General features: G+C 43.8%; 1 protein-coding gene across 3 annotated transcripts in view; it reads right to left on the bottom strand.

Annotated features, from left to right (window-relative positions):
* Window positions 1-17,984, bottom strand: part of LOC137321274 (tyrosine-protein kinase JAK2-like) — a 297,277-nt gene that overhangs the window by 103,547 nt on the left and 175,746 nt on the right. For all 3 annotated transcript variants that reach the window (XM_067983625.1, XM_067983623.1, XM_067983626.1), the window contains 3 exons: window positions 14,983-15,106; window positions 9,586-9,703; window positions 30-175 (listed from right to left, as the gene is read on the bottom strand). In XM_067983625.1, coding sequence (XP_067839726.1) covers window positions 30-175; window positions 9,586-9,703; window positions 14,983-15,106 — 388 coding nt within the window. The remainder of the gene's footprint in view (window positions 1-29; window positions 176-9,585; window positions 9,704-14,982; window positions 15,107-17,984) is intronic.

Below are 17,984 nucleotides of genomic sequence, written 5' to 3'. Positions count from 1 at the left end.
GAAGTGCTGACAAATTTTTGCCTTCTTACCTGTTTGAGTGATAGATGTCCAAAGGGGATTGGTCCACCTCCTTTGCCATTCTCATCATATCGAGCACTGCCATGCCAAGACATTCCTCTTGCGTTTCATGCGTAACTGGTATTTTTATCCATCCATTAACAAAGTCATCACGCCACTATGAAAGAAAAACTACAATTAGATATTTTCTCTTCATTCCTTCATCAGGCTTGATGTACCAGTAACATTTTCATGCCTCTCCTTTGAGAAAATGCTGGCCTCTCCTTGGCAACTCCTCCTACAGGAAGGCAGAGCTTGATAACTTATCTTGTTATAGTGTGCCACGCAGACTTCCAACCTAGCATTTGTGAGACAATGCCCTGATGCTCCTTTATCTTTCTCTCCATAAACGTCATTTACACCTTTCAAATACTACACTTGGCTTTTACAACATAAAATCTGTAGAAGTTAATTTCTGTACATTTCCAATGCAGCTTAATAATTATGCAGAATTAGAGAAACACATGGAACACATTCCAGGGTTAATACCGCAATCCCAGAGAGGATGAAGCGCTTAGCAAAAGGACGGGTTGGAGATGAGGCTACATTATTGCTTCAATTCTTTCATCTGCGAATGTAGCTCCCCACTGGGAACATGGGATTATGAAACTAATCCTTTCCACCCTTGCCAACAATGAAACTGCAATATCTGCATTTGCCTTTCTACCTGTCCAGCAAGCAATTAAAGTATAAAGAATGGTTGGGGAAATGTATCTGAACTGAGAAAAGCCATTACCAGCTGCATACTGCTGTGTACTCAGCTGTATTCCCTCCCTCCACATCCCACCCCCATCCCCCAACAGAGGCAGGAAGCTCTGTAGCATTTCCCAGCTTATATTAAATCAGTGGAGCTGCTCCAGGACTCGTGTGTCCTCCCTCGACCCTACTTGAAAAGGTGAAGATGGAAGAGACCTGAACTCCCCACAAGGCTGCAAATAATAACAGATGTCATAGATATCATTTGGGAAAGAGTGGCCAGACTATTTTGTACAGCGAGTACTCCCACTAGCCTTTTCTTCTCCTTCTACTCTTCAAAATACAGCACGCACCAGTGGCATAGCATGTTGATGCACTAAACCAGCACGTCACGGAGTGATATGTGAGCTGGGAATCTTTAGCACCTTCCACTAAGTACTAACTGTTCTTGGCTGAGACATCCAATTTGGTCGCCAACCTAAATTTCTGCATTAATCTATGAAGCAGAATGTATCTGTGAACTTGATCAAGCTGTACGGGACGGGGGGGTAAATTCAGCCCAGCTACGCTCTCAGCAAGTATAGGTCGGAGACAGTTCTCAGACTCATGCCTTACTAACGCAGCTCCTCATTAGCATTGCCCCTGTACTGTACAGCTCTCTCACTGCGCTGCCTCAGCCACAACCTCAAGAGATTTCAAACTTCACTGCACATTTCTACATCTATCCTTTTATTTTCTCTAAATGAGCTCATACTTTTCCAAGTCACGAGCAGTGGTGGACTGTGGGTTGGTGTCCAATGAGAGAGAGTTCGGAACTGCACAATTTACTTTAGCTGACCTCCACAGCCGTCAGACTGAAAAGGTTTTGGCCACGACTGATTGGATTAAATTCAAATGCAGGTCGCAGAGATGAAAGGACAATGTTCTAACCTTCTGTACTACCCTGACCCCGAGATTCTAACATCAGATTTTTAAAAAATTGTTCAATGCACATTGCACAGTGATCTTTGGCCCGTGGTAATCTCACTGATGCAAGTGGTGGTAAAGTTGTTAATTTGACAACATGCCATGGATCATTCAGAGCACTGCAGTTAACATACTTCTACTATGCCAATTGGTATCTTCTAAACAATACTGATCAAGCAGCAGCAAAAATCCAAGCTTAGCCAAATATGGGTAGGTTTTGGTAGAACAAATTTTGTTAGATTTGGACTTAATAAGCTTGTTTTTAATCAGTGCAATAATAGAAATCTGAAGCTGGACCAGATGTGCATTTTGTCACTGGATGAATGAATAGAGATTTTGCATTTTAGATTTGGTTGCAATGTTACAATAAAAGGAAATTTTCAAGTCCCAGCATGAAGCTTGGAGCAGGTCGTGTAATGCCCACTTAAATTATGCAGGGTCAATCCAGAGATTGGTCTACACATTCGAGCTGAGCGCCTGGCCCGAATTGGGCCATCTCTGGGAGCTTGCTATGGGCGGATGAGATGATAAATAGCAAGCAGCTCTTAAAGACCGGACCTGCTATTTAAATGGGGCAGATTAATTGTTAATAGACAGAGAGAAATGGCTGCAGGAAGTAGCAGATCAGTTCCATTCTTAGATACATATATGGAAATTTTCCTAGAAGTACGGAAAAGCTGGGTTACCCTCTTTGGCATCCCGGCACACACCTCTCTCAGAAATATGCCAGCTGCATAGCAGGAGATGGTGGTCATGGTAAATGACATCTCCAAGATCCAGAGAACCTGACAATAGCCTCAGAAGTCTGCCAATTTAAGGCTAACCAGCGTTGCATTATTTCAAGCAGATGGAATAAACTATGCAGGGCAGAAACAGTTTTCTCTCGCCATGTTATGCCTGACATGAGGCTCTTACCCCCCTCAGAAAACAGCTTTTTCCAAGTTTCACATGCATGCTTATACTGCAAGAAGGCATGCTTTATTACTGCCTCCTCAGACTGCAACTGCTGTCATTTGACCATTTAGAAAAGTGTTCCATCAAAGCAATCATACCGCACAATTAACCTGCATGATACAGATTTATAAACTCACACACAAACTACAATGCATGTATGACCAGATGGTTGCCACTTATCTATACGCTCTTCAAACTTTCAACATCTCAGCACGGCATCGCTGCTTGAAGGTCAAAGCAGTGCGGGGGAGCAGGCCCAAACCTAAAGGGGGCTCCAATATTTTAGACACCTCAGTCAATATGAATGGGCCATGCTGGTCGTGGTGATGCCCAACAACATAAAAGGGAATGACCCAAGGTGAAGTACCATCCCTTTCTCTTCATTCATCCTCCTCTTATTTACATTTGCACCATGATGCACCCTATTAGGCATCCCAAAGAACATGCCATAAAGCCTGCACCTCCCAGTAACCGGGGCCACTTATTCCACTTGTAGCAAGCGTTAGGCACAGGTATAGCCAACCAAAGGGATTTAGGTAGTCAGTTTGATGTAGGTACACCAGGTGAAGCACAGAGCACAAGTGAGCAGGAGCAGGTGCTGAAGGTAGAGAAGAACTATTGGCTGGAGGGCAAGCTCATATTATTCCTCCACTGCAGAGCTCCTGGATCCATACTCATTGCAGCTGCATTAAAAGAGGATGCTGTCTGTGTGGCAATGTTTTCTCTAGTCATTAGAGCATGTGCCGTGCTCTCCAAAGTCTGGTGACGATTGTGGGGGAGTCCACTAACCACATCAGTACAGTCAGGCATGACTCCTTAATAGGGCTGCAGTCCAGCATACAGCTCATGGTAACTCTGGGGCCATTTGCAGTAGAGCCCCAGTGCTTTAGGTCCTAAACTCTGTTGGAATATCTCTCGTGAATATTCAAGACTAGTGCTGTAGAAGCTTTAAACTGAGTTTCCAAGAGCTTGCCTTGTCTGGTTTGAACATGCTGGGGGCATTGGATAGAGAAAGTCATAATGCAGAGTTTCACCATCCTAATCACTAAACATGCTGAAGGAGCTCCCAGTAGCAGGGGCATGACAAGAGTAAGGGTGAATGAGGCTGCTGCTTCTCAGGGTACTGCCCCCCCCCTCCCTTCCTGCCTCCCTCAAATGACAATAGATGTGAGAGAAAGTGAACAGGACAGCGGAGGAGACAGTTACAGGGCCATATGGTGACCACCTCAATCCTAAGAGGCTCCCACAGACATCCAACAGCTGGCCGCCTCATGTGCTCCTGCCACTGGGATAGCACTCAGAAGAATCACTGGGTAGCTTCTAGAGCACAAGGGGAGGCACTGAGCCAAAAAACATTAGGCACAAACAATCATCAACAATAGGGAAGTAAATTTGGTTGGGCTTTATTTCAACTGTGTCAAGAGAGATTTTTTGGGATAGTCTAGAATAAGATCATAGAAGATGGAAGGTGAGTTAGTGCGGAGACCAATGTTGTTGAGGGTGCCTTTGGCCACTGTTCACATGTCGAGGACGGTTAATGCATTGAGCAGATGGGGCACAGCTGGAGGTCTTGTCATCTGCTGTATTGCTGTTGTTACCTGCAATGGTGGTTCAGCAAGAATCTTTTGTGACTCCTCATCTTTGCTTTACACTGGACTTGGCCATGGGTGGTGTCCACCTCTTCCACCTGTTCCATGCTTAATGCCTTTGTAGGTGAAAAGATTGCTGAACATGCAGCAGTCTTATGATGGACTTGGAGGCCACAATAAGGCTGCATTCCAAGACACCCCTAATCTGTCCAGGCATCTGAAGCACTACTTCAGAATACTTTAGAGGATTCAATATGCCTGGTGACTACATGGGTTGGACTTTGCTGTTTTTCATGAAAGTGTCAGGGGTGTTAGGAGCCAGGGCTGAAGAGGGTAGCCAAGGTCTAGAAGCCATCCTTGGATTCTTCTTTCTCTGTCAAATAATCCGAGCATGATGGGTTGCCTGAAAATGAAGATTATCATGACTGCTGCCTAGGAAGTAGGCATTAATTTGCAAGAACCTGTTTTGACGGTCAACGGCGAACATCACGTTAATGCAGTGGAAGTTGCTGCTGTTCATTAAGGCTATGAGATAGCATGCAGAGGCTTGAAAGGTCAATGATGTCATGGACTTTGAAGAATTCTTCCATCCAAAAAAAAACTGCTTCACTTCATTATTCTGCTGGCAGCTAACCATGGGGAAATTTTTTTGCCCTGGTAAATTATCAGTCACCTGTTTGATACATTTTTAAACTGCAGATTGACTGATGATGTTGATGTTCCCTGTGACAGTTTGAAATGAGCTAGACGCATAAACGTTCAGGGATGTGGTGACCTTTTACAGTCACTGGCAGTGCTGTCCCTGTGGTAGAGGACAGATTGCAGGAGGTGGAACAACTCTGCCACTAGATAAGTGGAACCAGCAAAGGCAGTTTTTATCCCCCACATTCTAAGTTAGGTGCGCCTTGGCCTGTAGATATGGCTTTGTAGGTAAGGGCAGTCCGCCTCAGATGAAATCTGAATTGCATCAAATTCCTTCTTTTATCCTCTTCTTCATTCTCCAAATAACAAAGAAAGGGAATCACCACTGAATTGGCTTTTTTTCAAAATTATAACTGTAGCAACTAAAAACGTGATGGCCACAAACCTTTAAGTAAAAACTTCGAAAAAAAAAGTGACAAGAAATAACACTGAAAATAACAGAGCGCACAAATATAGAAAAGAAAAATTGCACATTCTGTTTCAAACCTCCTGTGGGAGGAGGCCGGAGAAGCAAGTGCATGTTCGGGTCGCTGTGCTGGTAACGTTAGATAAGTGACGGGTTTGGATTTGCGGGGCTCTGGAGGGGATTGGGTGGCTTGGGGTGAGGGGGGTGGGAGACATCGGGGGCCAGGGAGGGGGGGGGGGGGCATCGGTGGTCAGAAGGTCAGAGGTCAGCGCCAGGACCTGGAGGTCAGGGATCTCGGGAAAAGGAGCAGCGATCAGGATGGGTGATTATGGTAAGTACTTACCTTTTGTTTTATGGAGGAGATGTTTAGGGTTGCTTTTCTCCCAGGGAGCCACTGGCGGGGACCTGAAGCAGGTGCTCGGTTCTTTATTTGCTACAGGCATGGGTTAAAGACGCCTCTTGTTTGTCCTTACCCAACGTGGCAGGCAGCGCACTTCTGGTCATAAGTGTGCGCGCATTTCCTGCCCGCCATTTTGGGACCTCAGGAGAGCAGGTTTCTCAGGTGCAACGCGACCCAATTCCTGCACTGCACTAAATACAAGTAGGATGGAAGAAATCCACCACAAGCTGCACAATAATCTACCTTAGGTCAGACTGCTCTCTCCCATTCACCTGTGGAATTTGCAACTAACTGAACAGAATAACATTTCTTCAAAATAATAGCAAATGTAAAAGATCTTACATTTGTCGTTCTTGTACAGGTGACAGCCAGCTACCAATATGGCAGGTAAGTTACGGTGGGACAGAGGCAACAGCAGTGCATGTGTATTGAGACATTTATTGTCTCACTTCACAGGGATAGCAACATTTTGTTTTAAAGGAGCAGGCCAACCAAACCCCAATGTGTATGAAGTGGGATAAATTTGGGCATCCAGTAAATTAGCACAAACTGGGTCAGTTCAGGGTAGGATTTCAGATTTAGATGGAACTTAATCACTGACTAATTAACCACCTCTACACACCAATACAGTCCCAATGCCAATTTGTTTTGGTATGAAATTGCTGTGGCAATTCAGTTCGCATTAACAAAGTTCACCTGATGGCAACACAGTCCTCCAAACTATTCTTGAAATAGAAATCATGAAAAAACTTGTGATACGTGCATTTAAAAAACATAAGAGGCCAGTCTTAGAATCACAGAAAGTTATGGCACAGAAGGAGGCCTTTCGGCCCATCGTGTCCGTGCCAGCCAAAAAAGAGCTATTCAGCTTAATCCCACTTTCCAGCACTTGGTCCGTAGCCCTGTTGGTTACGGCACTTCAAGTGCACATCCAAGTACTTCCTAAATGAGTTGAGGGTTTCTGCCTCTACCTTTCAGGCAGTGAGTTCCAGACCCCCACCATCCTCTGGGTGAAAAAATTTCTCCTCAGCTCCCCTCTAATCCTTCAACCAATTACTTTAAATCTATGCCCCCTGGTCACTGACCCCTCTGCTAAGGGAAATAGGTCCTTCCTATCCACTCTATCTAGTCCAGTCACAATTTTATACACCTCAATTAAATCTCCCCTCAGCCTCCTTTGTTCCAAAGATAACAACCCCAGCCTATCCAATCTTTCCCCATAGCTAAAATTCTCCAGCCTTGGCAACACCCTCGTAAATCTCCTCTGCACCTTCTCTAGTGCAATCACATCTTTCCTGTAATGTGGTGACCAGAACTGTATGCAATATTCAAGCTGTGGCCTAACCATTGTTTTGTATAGTTCTAGCATAACCTCCATGCCTCGGCTAATAAAGGAAAGTATCCCATATGCCTTTTTAACCACCTTATCCACCTGTCCTGCCACCTTCAGGGATCTGTGGACATGCACTCCAAGGTCCCTTTGTTCCTCTATACCTCCCAGTATCCTCTCATTTATTGTGTACTCCCTTGCCTCGTTTGCCCTTCCCAAATGCATTACCTCACACTTCTCTGGATTGAATTCCATTTGCCACTTTTTTGCCCACCTGACCAGTCCATTGATATCTTCCTGCAGTCTACAGCTTTCCTCCTCACTATCAACCACACGGTCAATTTCTGTATCATCTGCCATCTTAGTGATCAAGCCCCCCACATTCAAGTCCAAATCATCAATGCCACAAAAAGCATGGGACCCAGTACTGAGCCTTGTAGAACCCCACCGGAAACAGCTGTCGAGCCACAAAAACACTCGTCACCCATGACCTTTTGCTTCTTGCCACTGAGCCAATTTTGGATGCAACTAGCCACTTTCCCTTGGATCCCATGGGCTTTTACTTTTTTGACCAGTCTGCCATGTGAGACCTTGTCAAAAGCCTTGCTAAAATCCATGTATACACTACATCAAATGTGTTACCCTCATCGACCCTCCTTGTTACCTCCTCAAAAAATTCAATTAAGTTAGTCAGACACGACCTTCCCTTAACAAATCCGTGCTGAATGTCCTTGATTAATCTGTGCCTTTCTAAATGACGATTTATGCTGTCTTATGAAGGGTTTAACAGAGTGAATAGGGATAGATTATATCCTCTGGTTGGGAAGTCAGTGATGAGGTATCGTCAATGAGAGAGTGAGGAGAGGGGGTAGGAAACTTTCTTTATGCAAAGGGTTGTTGAAGCAGTGAGTGGTTGAGTTGGAGGGCAAATTGGATAAATATTTGAAGTCGAGGGAGATATAGAACTATGAGGAGTGCGAGAAAGTGGGATTCCTCCAGCAAAGGGACAGCACAGACACAATGGGCTGAATCTCTGCTGTAAACATCTATGGTTTATAGTTAATTTGGGGGGGGGGGGTCACCTTTTTTTTTTGCTGGTGAAAATACAGAGGGCTCAATTTTAACAGTGAAAAATGGGTGGGTTGGGGGTGGGTTGGGCATTGAAAATTGCCACCATTTCAGACCTGCCCCCCAACCCACCCATTTCCGGTTTTCGCCGGGGTGGGAAGAGGGGCGGGCCAGGAGGGGGGGGGTCGGGCCTTAAAACCTTTCAATGAGGCTTCAGGCCTCCATTTTTCTGGACTTCCTGATTTCAACCCCGGGGGGGGGTTGGGATTCCCGTGCCTCCTGTGAAAGGAGGCGAGAAGGCCCAAGACTAACAGATACGAGCCTAGAAAGGCACAGCTTGTGGGCCCGGAGGAGCAGGAGTGCTTCCCCCAGGCCCAACAAGCCTACCTGCACCGACTCTCCAACGATCACGGACCCCCTCCCCCCGATGGCGGACCCCTCTCCCTCCGATCCTCTGACCACCGATCCTCCGATACACGATTCTCCCCCCCCCCCCCCTCCCCCCGATCCTCCCCCTCAACTCCGATCCTCCCAACCCCTCAAAGATCGCGGACCCCCGGTCCCGACACCCCCCCCCCCCCCCCCGCCGTGACTGACACCCGTACCATCCCCCATGATTCATGACCCCGTGCCAACCGTTGCCCACCCATGCCTCCTGGCCCATGCCCCCGTGCCCGCTCTTCCCCACCCTCCCCAAATCCATACAAACAAAGACATACCTGCAGACTTACCTGAAGACATCCTCTCCCTGGCTGGTCTCCCGTCCGACTGAGACCAGCCTGTCAATCAGCCGGTCAGTCGGACGGGAAATCGTCAAAAAAAAATAAAAGACGTCCTTACGTCAAAGTCGTAAGGATGTCCAGGAAACCTGTACCAATGGGTTTCCCAACCTTAATTTAACCCCCGCACCCCCTTCCTGGCTCGGTTTTAAAATTGAGCCCCGGGTCTTATTTTCAGTATGAAAATATACACCCTTGTCTTAATTACAGTTACTCATTAGTACACAGCAAGATTTCACTCACTGCAAATGAAGTAGCTCCAGAGCTACATTTAGCTTCCAATCTGGGCAGGATCGAGACTACATTATTTCCATGACAGGGTAAGTTGGATTTCTACTGATGTATAAAGTTTCCATTTCTACAGTGTAATATGAAACTAATAATTTATTCAAAGGTCACTGTCTAGGCCAATCCTTCTTTATTAGCATTGCTTAGTTGGACAAATATAGAGGCACAACTCAAATTAATGGCTTAACACAAAGACTTATCTAATTATACAGTGGCAACATTTATAGGCTGTATACAAATGACAAATCAACAGTGGCTCCTGCGGTAAATTTAATTTCCAACACTTCTCTTGTAGTTACGAATGCTATCGAAGTCAAAATTACTGGTCTGAAACATGTAACAAATTGTACCTGAGCAAAAAGATAGGTCATTATAGTATCATCAATAAAAGGGCTCTCTGCACCCTTGGTAACACCATAACGATAGGCTCTTTTGTTTCCAGGACTGTACCAGTGTGGAAAGTAGAATCTGTGGAGGGAATATAAAAAGGATTACTTTTGTAATTCCATTAAATTCTTAGTCGATTTAGTCTATAGGCTGTTAATGCAAGTAAATCTCGCTGCATACAACATCCATTAGCAGAGACGGATCTTTTGATTTACAGTGCTGCTTACTAATCCCTGAACATTGCTCGCCTAAACAAGGGGGGCTGAATGGTTCCGAAATATGAAACACAGTCCCCACCGTTTATAGCGGGCGCTTTCGTGCGAATGCGATTTGTCCGCTATGCCCGATGGCCGGTACAACGGGGTAGAGCGTTCCCGGATAAGACCGAGATTAGAAGAGCAGGACTGTCATTTTAAGGATTCTGTAAAGCTGGATCCTGCCAAAGAAAATGGTGAGAAAATGGAGCGGAGCTGGGGTACAACACAATTAATAAGGTGTGAATGGGCTTGTAATGAATACGGAGAACTGTCGAAAATGTTACTTTTTTTAACCTGGAGTTTAACTGGTTCAATGCACCACTGGAAAACATCTCGGGTTCCTTTTCACTCACTCTCCCGTTATACTGCCTTTCAATTTAACTGTCTCACTACCCACATATTGAAATCCCCTCTTTAAAACATTGTTGAGGGTTAAATTACATCTCGGAGAACTGAACGAATGTTTAAATCCCGGCTGTTCTCCTTAAGATCAACCGCACCCCCGGCGCATTACTGCCTCCTACCCGTCACTGATGTTTCTAGGATGAAGTTATGTCTCTTACTTCAGTGACCTGTAACATTCTGTGTGGGGTCTTTATCATCAAATTATCCTAAGTTTCAAATTCAATTAAACCAAAACCTGCTTGTACTGGGGATTGGCTGGGTGTGTGCCCAGCCAGGACTGTTAATAATCACTGAAGGGCCCTAGGAACAGGGACAGACAGGCATGTAGCTCAGGCTAAAAATATAGAGAAGGAAAAGAAATGATAAACAAAAACACATCTCGAGGCATTCTGTTGTTCATGACCCTGAAAATTTGTGTAATTCACAAGAATATAACATGAATGTTGTCGATCAAGGCTGCGAGATGCAAACTAGTGAGTAAGCACAGCTGTTTCTGCCCAAAATAAACGGAGCACTTAAGACACTATAACCAGCAACTTTGAAATAGACCTTAATACAAATGGATAATGGTTATCGCTTTTTGGCCGATATAAGCGTCTGCCTATTTTAAAACGAGGATATTTGAAGTGGTGGGGGTTTTATATTACACCTGTGTACACGCATTGAGGGTAGTTTTAACCTAATCATCCTGGCAGAAAGGTGAGGGGATCGGATTGGCCGATCGTTTTACACCCAGTCCCATTTTACTTTCCGTCGAGTTCAATGGGTATAAAACGGGCGGCCTGCCCGATCCCATCAAGTTTCCCGTCGGACGGGATAGGTTAAAATTACTCCCAATTCTTCATCCAATAAACCACATCGCCTTTGATAGTCATGGACATCTGAAATGAACACAAAGGTACATTATAACTATATGAGTATACTACAGGCTGTACAATCATATATGCATGTTAATTCCCATATATCTTTTGGAATCTTGGTGTGACAAAACTCAGGTTCATTCCCATATGGCAGGTTGATAGTAGCCATGATGTGGAGATGCCGATGATAGACTGGGGTGGACAAATGTAAGGAGTCTTACAACACCAGGTTATAGTCCAACAGCTTTATTTGAAATCACAAGCTTTCGGAGGCTTCCTCCTTCCTCACCTGACGAAGGAGCTAGCCTCCGAAAGCTTGTGATTTCAAATAAAACTGTTGGACTATAACCTGGTGTTGTAAGACTCCTTACATATGGCAGGTTAGCAATGTCATTGAAAGATGCTAAGTCAAGAGCTGGCCTATCCCTGTAGAGATGTTTTACAAAGAGAGCAGGGTCCTGCAGCAAACAAAAGAATTTTTGCCTTTTATTTCATGTAATTTTAAAAAGCCAGGGCTTACTCTAAATCATGTTTCAAAATGGAAGACACAGGACACTATTGTTGTGCAAATCAGACAGCAATATCAATCAAGAAAGGAGTTGAGATAAAGAAAGAATGAACAAATTTTCATTTATATAGCACCTCTTGTGTCCTCAGGATGTTCCAAAATGCTTTACAGCCAGTGAAATGCTTTTGATGGTCTCACAAACAGCAATGACATAAATGACCAGATAATCTGTTTTAGTGGAGTTGGTTGAGGGATAAATATTGGCCAGCACACTGGGAGAACTCCTCTGCTCTTCCTTGCATAGTGTCATGAGATCTTTTACACCCACCTGAGAGGACAGACGAGGCCTCAGTTTAACATCTCACCTGAAAGATAGCGGGCGCTAAATTGGGCCGTGTAGCGCCTGCTGTTTCGGCACGAAACGACCTCCCAGAGATCCAAGATGGCGTCTTGGATGTGCATGCATGCTCCTAGCATAACGTGTGCCGGACGCCATCTTGGTAAAGGGTTTAGCGCATGCGCAAATAACGAACGCCGGCATCATGTAAAGTGGGGAGAAAATGCATTTGATCAGTGTGCAACAGTGATTTAAAGTGATAGACACCATTTTGGCACTTAACGCTCAACTCAACGCACAGTTTTAACCACGACCATATAACCATGTCTTGGAGTGCCTGGAGGACCACCCCCCCACCCCCCCACAAGCGCTATTTAAAAGGACCATGAAGGATTTACAGGTTAGTTGTTGGATTATTACTTCTGGCTTCTGATGTATTTGTAACTGTTTTTAGAGGTCTCCTATACTTGAATACTAGGACAAGGGATCATAGCCGAACATTTAGAGTCAGGACGTGCAGGAGTGAAGTTCGGAAACGCTTCTACACGCAAAGGGTGGGAGAACTTTGGAACACTCTTCTGCAGACGGCAGTTGATGCTAGCTCACTTGTGAATTTTAAATCTGAGATTGATACATTTCTATGAACTAAGGGTATTAAGGGATATGGGGCTAAGGCAGGTATATGGAGTTAGATCACCATCCGACCGTGATCTCATTGAATGGTGGAACAGGCTCGAGGGGCTAAATGCCACTGACACTTGCTGCCTCCTTTAATGCGCCACCTTCTCCTGCAAGAAAGCGGGGTGTTTCAGGCTCAAAAGACCAAATGGTCTACTCCTATCTCTTATGTGTGTCTGGGTGATGTGCCTGTCATGGTTGAATAGCTACCAGTGCGTGTGGCCTGTGAGTTGTGGGTGGGCGGCTTCCAACAGTGGTAATGTGTAAGGGTGAGAGGAAGCATCTGATTGGAAGAGTTGCGTACTGATGGGAAGAGTTTATTGGTATGTGGGTGTTGGGGGGTTTAGTGTGTGGAGCAGTGGATGTGGCTCGTGGTGCAGTTGGTCGGAGACGCCACTTGACAGTTGACCTCACTCACCTTGACCACTCATGTCAAAACATTGAACTTCTTTCTGCACTGCATCCACGTTCGTGTTGCTATACGCCTGGCATTGACCTCATCCCCTGCTGCCTCCCACTGCCTTTCATGTTTTGCCCATGCCTTTTTGCTTCTGTATGTTATTTTACCTATAAGCAAATCTGGGCGGAAGTTTAATCTGTACGTAGTTGCCTGACGTTGTGCTATTTTCTATTGTCTGATGTCAAAGGAGGACATTGCGGGCACCTTGTGTATTCACCACCAAGCAATATACCGCAAACAAAGTTAGTTATTAGATCTGGGAGAAACTGAAGAAGGAGTGATATGAGAAAATGAGGTAGATAACTCTTACAGACCTTAGCCTAAATTAAAATAAATGGGTTACATCTAGCGTTAAAATAACACTGACCAGGAAATCTAGGCTCATGAGTCCTCTACCCACCTATTTCCCCAGTCAATCAAGGAGGCATTTCAGAGAATGAGAGGGAGGTCAGTGATAGTAAGATGCTTGTTAGAATATTGTCCTTGTGGCTCCACTGAAAAGCATTTTCAGGCACATCTATCCACAACAGCTGAGATACAGGAAGAAATTTGTACTGACTAAATTTCAATGATTTTGTAAAGAGTCTGGAATCTGGGCTGATAAACATTGCTCAAGTGATCGGCTTTGTGAGTGATAGGCTTTGCTTGTGGCCCATCACTAAGTCCGGGTATAGTCCTGGCTCGACACACGTGAAAGAAAGCACGAGAGAAAGAGAGAAAGAAAGAGAGAGAGAAAGAAAGAAAGAGAGAGAGAGAGGAAGGAAAGAAAGGAAGGCTTGCATTTATATGCTTGAATCGTAGTCACTGTTGTAATGAAGGACATTTAAGGGTAAATTAACCAATCTCGCATTCCTAATGACAGCCACACTCAAAGGGAACTAATGCTCTTTCAATCTGGAGGATAACATTTTATGGACCATATGTGTTTCCACAGCAGGTCACAATAGCATTCCATAAGTGTCAAAAGAAATGCAACTCCATAGGGGTGAACTAGCCCCAGTAGTTTGTTTTTGTAATTCTTCAATCCTTGTCCTTAACGGCAATTGATACTAGCTCAATTGCTAAATTTAAATCTGAGATAGATAGCTTTTTGGCAACCAAAGCTATTAAGGGATATGGGCCAAAGGCAGGTATATGGAGTTAGATCACAGATCAGCCATGATCTTATCAAATGGCGGAGCAGGCACGAGGGGCTGAATGGCCTACTCCTGTTCCTATGTTCCTACTGGAGCACTCCACTGTGGTGCTGTGTTCCATCTATCAGTCCAGTAAGTAGTTTGCAAAATAAGTTGTGTAATGAAGAGTGGTAAACTTGAACAACAGTAAACTCTGGGATTTGAGATTGGGATCCTCTAGTTGCAAGGCCCAAGCTTCACTGTAACAGTATATCCATCCAACTGACGTAGGTTCGTATGTTTATGTTGTTGAATAATGGATTTTGCAAACAGATTTCAAATTTAAGAGACCCCATTCTCTTAGATCTAGTCTATATTACATAACCCCAAGTTCTCCTCCAGGGTTAGGGCACTGATGTAACATGAAACATGTTCAAAAGCTCAATGACAAACTTGGAAGAGATTTCAAAATAAGATCTCTACCCCAGAGGGCTGTAGAGGCTCAGTCATTGAATTCATTGATTTCTAGATATTAAAGGCATCAAGGGATATGGGGATAGTGCAGGAAAATGGAGTTGAAGTAGAAGATCAGCCATGTTCTTGTTGAATGGCGGAGCAGGCTCGAGGGGCCGGACAGCCTACTCCTGCTCCTATTTCTTATGTTCTTATCTCCTATTTTCTGACGGAAGCCTGCGTGGTTTATTGACTATTCCCATTAATGGTTGAAGATTTCAACCTACCTTAGTCGATAGATGGTGGATTCATCTGTTGATTCATCAACATGGAAGATGTGGCTTGGAGCATACCAAGACCGGTCTCTCTCATTCATCAGAGCAAAAAGGTTATAGTACACTGGTGGAATACCTATAGAAGCAAGAACATCTAGGTTTAGCACAAATGAAAATCAAAACATTGCCCTTTCTTCAACTATTAATTATATCTTGGTTTTAACTGCTGCAATGCTGACCTTGGCTACCACAGAACTGTAAAGCTCTAGACACTCAGAATGTTGCTTTGAAATCACAATTGTCTGTCAATTAATTTTGCTGCAAATCATCACCATTGTGTGTATTTCTTACATCGTTATTACCACTTACAAATCCAAGATCTAATGAATGATCTATTGGCAATAGTGAACTCCAAGGTGTGTAGATGGAATTTTTACCATGCTGTTGAGTATTAAACGTGCCTTTTACCAAATCAATTGCTGACATGGTGGAGGCTCAGATATACATGTACACTGCATTTATTGTTGCTGAATTACAGCAACTAAGAGTAAAACGGACTGCACGTTACTAGTTCATGTGGCTACGAGGCACAAAGATATGGTGACACTGACTTAACCCTGCTCCATTCGCAGAACAGTGATTAGAAACTTGGGGAGGGAGTGGAAGTGAATGGTGACATACATACTAGCAGGCTAAAAAAAAACTATAAACAAAAACAATTTCTGTGCCAATGTTTATATATTAAATTATTATAAAATATTTGAAACCTCTCTCTAAACTGGTTACAAAATTGACAGTCTTCTGACAATACAGTGACGTATTGCACCAAAGCCAGGTTCAGCTCCAAATTTTGTTCCTACTCGTATCTTGGCTGGGCTGTCAGAAGTAGAACTGAGCAGAGTGCGGAGGAAAATAAAACGTTTGTGGAGGAAGGGGAAGAAAACAAGACTTCACTGCCATTGTACTGCCAAACAATCAAACCACAAACTGCACTGCCCCAGCAAACTACGGAAGTGGGCATCTGGTTCTCTCAGTATGAGGAGGAAAGGGTTTTATTAAACAAAAGAGAAATTACAATGAAGTAAATAGGTTTGAAATTGTATTTTGTATACATTTCCCTCCCTGTGCTTTGTTGAAATGATTATTAGCAAGAATTACTCTGCCTGCAGCCCTGCCACACTTAATAAATAGCCACAACATTTCCTCTGCTTACATGCAGCAAGGTATTTTGTTGAGAAACGTCCTCTTAGTAGCGCGTTATCACTTGGCATAAGGACACCAGAATTGGCTGAAAGCTCTTCTCTGAAATTATGGGTAAGTCTAAAATAAAACCTGCATCTTAACTTCATCGCGAGACTTCAATTCAGCTTCTATCGGGGATATCGTACTTAATACAGCAAAATATTCCAAGGTGCTTCACAGGGGGGGAGTGAACACCAAGCAAAAGCTAGAAGGAGTTAGGGTAGAAATGGAGCAAGGCGGAGGCAGAAGCAGGTTGCATGTAATGGAGACCAGACCAGGGAACAAAAGGACAGAGAGGGAAGAAAAAATACCACAATGTTCATTTACAAAATTTGTGGATGACACCAAATTGGGGGATATAGTTAATACTGAGGAACACTGCGACAAAATATGTTAAGACATTAACTGACTTGCAGAATGGGCATGAAAATGGCAAATGAATTTCAATATAGATAAGTGTGAAGTGGTGTATTTTGAAGGAGGATTAAGGAGGCCACCTACTCCTCGGAAAACAGCAGTCTAAATGGGATAGAGGAGCAAAGGGACCTAGGGGTACAGATTCACAAATCATTAAAAGTAGCAACGCAGCTTAACAAAGCAATAAAACACAAACAAAGCACTGGGGTTCATTTATAGAGAAATAGAATTCAAAAGCAAAGAAGTTAAGTTAAGCTTATATAGCACCTTAGTTAGACAGTTAAGAGTACTGTGCACAGTTCTGGTCTCCAAAAAGGACATAGAAGCACTGGAGAAAGTGCACAAAGATTTACAAGGATGACACATGAACTGAGAGGGTATAACTATCAAGAAAGACTGAACAGACTGGGGCTTTTTTCTCTAGAAAAGAGAAGACTGAGAGGTGATCTAATAGAGGTCTTTAAAATTATGAAGGAATTTGATAGGGTAGACGTAGAGAAGATGTTACCACTTGTGGGGGAATCCAAAACTAGGGGCCATCAATATAAGATAGTCACTGATAAATCCAGTAAGGAATTCAAGAGAAACTTCTTTACTCAGAGAGTGGTGAGAATGTGGAACTCGATACCAAAAGGAAAGGTTGAGGCTATTTGCATAGATGCATTTAAGGGGAAGTTACAGAAGTAGATGAGGGAGAATGGAATGGAAGGATATGTTGATAGGCTGAGATGGAGCAAAGTACGAGGAGGCTCGTGTGATGCATAGACCTCTTGGGCTCAATGGCCTGATCCTGTGCTGTAAAATTCTATGCAATTCTATGTAAAACTTGCTTGGGAGGGGTGGGGGGCAAGCCTGAGTGAGAGTAATCAACCATGCTAGGAACTTCCGTTTGAGACCAAAATAAACTGACTGCTGCAGCAAGCATATATCTGTTCAAATATTCTGAGATCATATGAATGTTGTGAATCTGTGCAACCTCCTTGACTATAGCAATGAAGAGAGACATTCATGTAACTCTCCTCATGGACACATCCAACCTTTTAAGTAATCATTCAACTCCCCTTGTGAGCTAACCAATTAATTTTACCTAGGTTTTTTATCTATTCAAATAGCCGTCTCTCAGTCACCTATCTTCATTCTTTTGGGGGTTTTCAACTCTTCTGGGGCTTTTCTGATTCTATATTTAATTTAATCTCATCACTTTATTCACACCATAACAGGAAGCTCAATATCCTCTGTTGGTTTAAGATTGAGGAACATTAAGAGAGTCGTGAATAAAATTAACATCAAGTAATCAGAAAAATATTCAACATTTCTGTCACTGGCGGTTCATAGGACAGTGTGTGCATTAAAAA

This window comes from Heptranchias perlo, chromosome 4 (assembly GCF_035084215.1).
Source record: "Heptranchias perlo isolate sHepPer1 chromosome 4, sHepPer1.hap1, whole genome shotgun sequence".
NCBI classification, from domain to species: Eukaryota; Metazoa; Chordata; class Chondrichthyes; order Hexanchiformes; family Hexanchidae; genus Heptranchias; species Heptranchias perlo.
The sequence above is the reverse complement of the archived record's forward strand: the minus strand, read 5'-3'. Positions and strand labels throughout refer to the sequence as shown.